The sequence below is a fragment of the Stegastes partitus genome, unplaced genomic scaffold, assembly GCF_000690725.1.
Source record: "Stegastes partitus isolate 25-593 unplaced genomic scaffold, Stegastes_partitus-1.0.2 Scaffold3835, whole genome shotgun sequence".
NCBI classification, from domain to species: Eukaryota; Metazoa; Chordata; class Actinopteri; family Pomacentridae; genus Stegastes; species Stegastes partitus.
In genome coordinates, this window is record NW_007581566.1 from 1 (window position 1) to 6,388 (window position 6,388).

The 6,388-nt window shown below is 44.6% G+C and overlaps 1 protein-coding gene across 1 annotated transcript; it reads left to right on the plus strand.

Annotated features, from left to right (window-relative positions):
* The first annotated feature begins 1,250 nt into the window (after nt 1-1,250).
* Nucleotides 1,251-3,468, plus strand: LOC103376317 (putative protein TPRXL). The gene is made up of 5 exons (XM_008306695.1): nt 1,251-1,612; nt 1,724-1,852; nt 1,961-2,281; nt 2,399-2,653; nt 3,426-3,468. The coding sequence occupies exons 1-5, from the start codon at nt 1,251-1,253 to the stop codon at nt 3,466-3,468; spliced, it is 1,110 nt and encodes a 369-aa protein (XP_008304917.1).
* The last annotated feature ends 2,920 nt before the right edge of the window (nt 3,469-6,388 follow it).

Sequence of the window (6,388 nt, forward strand, 5' to 3'; positions counted from 1 at the left end):
AAAAAATAATGGAGCTGGGAACTTGTTCTTTGGTCCAGCCATTCCTGGGACATGTGAGCCTTGTCTGGTGAAGGCACAGTCTTCCTGCATCACTGACAGCTGTGGCAGAGATTGGTGAAAAATGGCAATTTTTGAGAGGTGAAAAACTACCAATTTTTTTTGACTACATGAATTTCCTTGGAAAGACTCCATACCAGAACCAAACTGAGCCTTCACCAGACAAGGCTCACATGTCCCAGTCCTACAATTTGTCATACAGTGTTGTACTTTTACATAAATTGATGAAAACTATATTTTGTCGGGAATATTATATCAGGTAAAATATACCCGGCGTTAGTGATGGTGTTACTAATTTTAACGTTAGTGTGCTCAGTCAGGAATTTCACTGATTTTCTGGACATTTATTTTTTTTCCTCTCTCTGAGTGCTACAACTTCACTTGTAGCTAGCTATAGCTAAAAGCTTAGCTTTAGTAGAAAAAAAAAAAATCTGCGTAGCTAATGATTGCAGATGTAGATTAACATTAGGTACACTTGTTAGCATGCCAGAGTAACTACGGCAGTGACAGGATGACAGCTGTGGATGAAATGGGGCAGAGGATGTGGCCTGAATGTTGTTTCCCTTGAAAAGTGCAAAGAGCGCCTTATTTCAACACATAGACACTATCATTGGGTAAATGCCACCCATAAAAATGTTACCCTCTGTCACTAACGCCAGGTGAAAATCACCTGAACGCATGCCTCTTGAAAAAAACATAGATGGGAGGTAGGAAACAAACATACCATTAATGACATCAGTGAGCAGCCTGAAGCTACCCAAGGACCCATGCAGCTCAGACAGCAGCAACACAATGAAAATCACATGACAAAAATCATGCGGGTGAAAATCACCCAACGTTAGTGTTCTAGGGTTAAACAATGTCACAGTGAGACGTAAGAGTGGAAAAATGTACATTTTTACTCTGAACATATCCTGAGCTGAAAGTTGGTCACGAGGCAATTTTAAAAAATGTTTCTATCTGAGAAAACATTTGATAAGTTGATGTAAAAACTCACAAGTATGTGTATAAATATCCATGTTACACTATAAAAGTTTTTAGGCAAATCAAAGGAGGAATTCTGCTCCGTTCATTTCAGTGAAATTATAGGTAAAGGATCAGTCACAAAATAAAAATGTGTTCTTTTCTGCTGCTTTATCACATAATGAGCCTCAAATAATTGCTGTGTGTGTTTGTGTGTGCAGTTCGACATCATGATGAACTACATCAAGTGTTTCTTTGTGAGGCCCAAGTCTCCAGGAGAGTGTCAGCGAAGGTGTGAGAGACCTTTATCTCCTGGAGATGGGCACCTTCCCATACACTGGAAGGAGTGCAATCAAAAGTATGAGAGACCTTTGATGAGTCGCAACACCATCCTTGCTGCGATCTGGGAGTTGCACGGACAAAGGAGTGAGTCTGAGTTCAACATCTGGCGTAGTGGACGGAGGGCTGAGAGAACTTCGTCCAGGAAAGACGCCGAGACCTCAAACATCTGGACTCAGCTGGGACAAACGGATGACTGCCCTTCGTCCAGCAACGATGAACCCTCTGGTTCCTGGAAGGCTCCTACAATCATGTAAATCATATGTTTGTCCTTTAATGCCCTGAAATGCCAGTTTTTAAATGCCCTCTACATAGGGCATACCAAGTGGTGAATGTCTAACCGTGAATTCTGTTCCTAAAAAAGGAGCGAGAGTCCTTCTACTGAGAAGAACACGACTGCCTTTTTCATTAGGAGGCAGCTTGGACGAAGGGATGACGACCCTTCGTCCAGCAAGTATGAACCCTCTGGTTCCTGGGAGGCTCCTACAACCAGGTATAAGCCCTATGTTTGTCCTTTAATGCCTTTGGTTTTTAAATGCGCTTGTATCTAATGAATATCAGGTAATGAATGTCTAACTGTGAATTCTATTCCTAAAAAAAGGAGTGACAGTCCTGAGGAGGCCACTAATGCCTCGTCCACCTGGAGGCAGTTCGGACGCAGGGGTGAGAGCCCTTCGTTCGAGAGAAAACCCAGGACCTCGACTCCCACTTGGCACCTTGGATGGAGAGGTGAGAGCTCTTCGTCCAAGACAAAACCCAAGACCACGACTACCACGGGGAACCTCGGATGGAGAAGTGAGAGTTCTTCATCCAAGAAAAAGCCCAAGACCTCGTCCATCTGGAGGCTGCTCGGACGCAGGGGTGTGGCCCCTTCGTCCAGCAACTATGAATCCTCTGGTTCCTGGGAGGCTCCTACAACCAGGTACAAGCCCTATGTTTGTCCTTTAATGTCTTTAAAAATGCCGGTATTTAAATGCACTTGTATCTAATGAATACCAGGTGATGAATGTCTAACTGGGAATTCTATTCCTAAAAAAAGGTGTGACAGTCCTGAAGAGGCCACTAATGCCTCGTTCACCCAGAGGCAGCTCGGATGCAGGGGTGAGAGCCCTGCGTTCGAGAGAAAACCCAGGATCTCAACTCCCACGTGGCACCTTGGATGGAGAAGTGAGAGCTCTTCATCCAAGACAAATCCCAAGACCTCGACTCCCACTTGGCATCTCGGATGGAGAAGTGAGAGCTCTCCATCCAGCAATTCTGAACCTTCTGGTTCCTCGGAGGCTCCTAAACTCAGGTCAGCTATACGTTTGTCCTTTAATGCCTTTTAAAATGCCAGTTTTCAAAGCCCTTTACATAATGCATACCAGGTGATGAATGTCTAACCGTGAATTCGATTCTTAAAAAAAGGAGTGAGAGCCCTACAACTGAGGAGGCCACTAATGCCTCGTCCATCAGGAGGCAGCTCGTAGAAAGGGATGAGAGCCAAGAAAACGAGCAGAGTAAAAGACAGGAGTTGGAGACCAAAGAGAGAGAAAACCAAATGAATCTGGAGACAGAACAAGAGAAGTGGAGCAAGAGAGAGAGAAAACTTTGGGAGAAAGTGCAAAAGAGAAGAGAGAAGTGGGAGAAAAGGGAGAAAGAACAACAAGAAAAGGAGGAGAAACAAAGAGAGAAAAGGATGAAACAAGAGAGGGAAAGACGAGAGAAAGAGGAGAGAAAAATAGAGAAAGAAAGGCAAAAGAAAGAGAAGGCTTTTAGGGAAAACGAGGCAAAAGAAAGGAAGGAGAGAGAAAAATAGGAGAAACGGGAGCAGAAGGGGATCTTAGACATTCAGACGCCAACTGGTAAGAAAATCAATGTGCACATAAAGTTATATACGAGCATGTATAACCACCTGAACACTGTAATGTTGATAGGTTTGACATTTTCGGCATTTTGGATGAATGTAGCAAATTAACTCCCTTTGATTTGAACATAATCTCTGAATGTGGCTTTACTCAGGATTTGTTTTCTGTCGGTGTGCAGCTGGACTCCAGGTGAAACCTTTCTTGTATTGTTCCTTTCAGATATCACATGTCCACAAGAGTGCTGAGGAGAGTGATGGGATGACACCAAGTGGGAGCTAAAGTCAAGACAAGTGCTTCATTAGAAGAAAACTGGACTTTGGTTCTCGAAAACATCCAGAATGTCGCCCCTACTGTCCTCAAAGGAGTGTCTCTTATCGTTCAGATGTTGAGTCTTGTCAGGAGGGGCTGGTTTTCTCCATGTGCTTGTTAAGCTGTGCTTTAGTCTCCTCTGCATGTAGGTCTGCATACTTACTGCCACATTGGATTGCATGTATACCATTGCTAAGCCTGAGTCTGGCTGTCTATCCTCAAGGTTTCTGTCTCAGTGTTGCTGGGTCTTAGCTGTGAGGATGTTGTATTTGGAGACAAGTGAGCGGAAAGAGTTTTGGGCCTGAGCTTGGGGGGGCTGCAGGCTTGAGCGGGCGAGGCAATCTTGTTTAGTCCAAATTCATTCTCCCAGAGGAACAGCACCACGAAACATGTTGATCCTGAGGATTAGACAGCCCAACACAAGCTGAGCTTTGTCGTATATGCAGTCCAATGTAGCGAGGAGTACTCAGACCAACATATAGAAGACACCTAACAGGAGCTTCACTGGTGCAACACTGGAGAACCAGGATGAGACTCAGTATTTCACCTGTACCTGAAGGATAAGAGACATTACGGTGAAGACAGATGGTTTGAATCATTCCTCCCAAGAATCATAAAAGTGGTCCAGTTCCAGGAAATAGTGAAGGAACCCATCTGCACAGGCAACCACTAACACTTTAACTGAAGTCTGGTTGCCTTTTTCCCAAGCGCTTTAGGTTGAGGTGGGGGTCCTTGTACCGAAACGCTTTAGGTTAAGGTGGGGGTCCTTATACCGAAGCGCTTTAGGTTGAGGTGGGGGTCCTTATACCGAAGCGCTTTAGGTTAAGGTGGGGGNTAGGTTAAGGTGGGGGTCCTTATACCGAAGCGCTTTAGGTTAAGGTGGGGGTCCTTATACCGAAGCGCTTTAGGTTAAGGTGGGGGTCCTTATACTGAAGCACTCTAGGTTAAGGTGGGGGTCCTTATACTGAAGCACTCTAGGTTGAGGTGGGGGTCCTTATACCGAAGCGCTTTAGGTTGAGGTGGGGGTTGCTACATGTGAGTGGTTGCAACTGTGGTCGACCTCAGTGAGCTCTGTTGGACAGCCTCCTTCCGTGAGCCCTTCAGTCCTTCCTCCTCCTCTTCATCTTCCTGCCACCGGTGGACTTTGACCGCAGATGCAGTCATCTGTCTTCACACTGAGGATTCACCAAAAACTGTTCATGGCCTCCATGAACTTTATTTACACTGATGGGTTACGAGTTATTCTCTTCGGTGAAAAGTGTGAAACAACGTATTCATGGTGACAATAAAAATACAACAACAAAGAAAGAAAAAAATGTTACAGCTTTGTTTCAGTGATTCATGATCATGAATCCACCTTTCATCTTAAAAATAAGAAGCAAATTGTGTTTTTCCTCCATATTCAAATTGTCAAAACCACATGCTTCAGGTTAAGAAGTTACACAGCTGAACAACAACTTCAAAGAAAAGCAGAGAAACATGATGTCAGATGATTTTGAACTGAATTTGAAATCTTAGTCTAGAAATTCTAAGTTCTCTGCATACAAACGACAAAGTAAAGGTATAAATGAAGAATTAGCAACTCAGTTTGTTAATTCCATTTTTTATTTTTTTTTAAGCCAGGCAGATAGTTGGTATCAGCTGTTAAAAATGTCTTACTTTACTTGTTTTTAACTGAAGTTTTGGCTCTTTCATTGCATCCATTGCCCAGCACATTATACACCAAAACATACACAAATACATAAAAAACAACAAATAGAAATTTTAAAATTAAAAACAGTCTGTATGAGTTCGTCTTGGCTGAAGTCTGATCACTACTGGAGTCTTTAAAAACAATCACACTGCTGCCTTTGTGAGGCTGGAAGTGGCCAAATAGGACCAATATTTAAACGAAATTATAATTTGACACTGTTTGCAAAAAGTGACACAGTTCAGGTGAAAGTACAAGAGATGGAAAAAGGCCTTTAAAAGTGGGCAGCACATGAGACGTTTTTGACAAGTTAAACCACAATCATGAGCGCAGAGTCTGCACTTTGTTTGAAATGTGAAATTTTCTACATGTTCAGTAGTTCGAATGCAGACTGTTGTGAAATATGGCGGCAGAACGATCGGTGTGCTTCCATCCTGGATTCTAACTTTGATCTACCATATAAATAAGTCACTTAACAATGCAGTGTATGAACAAGGTTAGATGGCTGTAAGCAACAGATGTCTAAGTTGTTACTGTGGAGGTGTGTGTTTGCTGTTGGATGTGCTTTTGCGCTCCAGAGTTACAGTCCTCCTAGCGGATGTCTGGTTCAGTTCGCTCATATCCACCCCGGAGTCCAAACTGGTTTCTCGACTCTCAACCGGCCTCCTCCTTCTCCTCTGCTGCTCTGACACGTTGTAATGGATCTCAGCTGCAGGTTTGCCCTCCAGTGAGACGAACCAGGCCCGGGGAGGCTGAGATGATGGGATTTTAGAAAGTGCTCCCAAGGCATGCGCCGAGTGTCTGTTGTCGCCGATTTTATTTAACGTTCCCGGCACTGACACCGACTCTGGGAGGCCAAAGGGACCTCTGGACGCGGCAGTGGACGCTGCTGCAGGAGAGCTCTCTAAAGCCCTGACTTGAGCTCCGGTCTCTGCTGCCTGGTTCTGGGTCTCGGTGGGTCCTTTTGGCAGAGTCTGGGTGAAGCTGTCTTTATTGAGCGGCTCGGCGGTGGCGCTGTTTGAAGCCCCTGCGCGGGGCAGAGTGGCCGACTTGCTCCACTGCTCCGGTTGCTCCTCCAAATGGAAGAACGCTGGAGCGTGAAGGATGGCTACAGGCTGGTTGTAGAAAAACAAATAGTCTGTGAGAGATGCTGGAAGTTGGATTTGATCTGAAGTCTTGTGCG

Bases quoted from the DNA above. Each gene is read 5' to 3' on its own strand.
- LOC103376317 (XM_008306695.1), top strand. From the start codon at position 1,251: ATGATGAACTACATCAAGTGTTTCTTTGTGAGGCCCAAGTCTCCAGGA. The intron at 1,853-1,960 runs GTATAAGCCCTA...TCCTAAAAAAAG, and splicing joins TGGGAGGCTCCTACAACCAG to GAGTGACAGTCCTGAGGAGG. The intron at 2,282-2,398 runs GTACAAGCCCTA...TCCTAAAAAAAG, and splicing joins TGGGAGGCTCCTACAACCAG to GTGTGACAGTCCTGAAGAGG.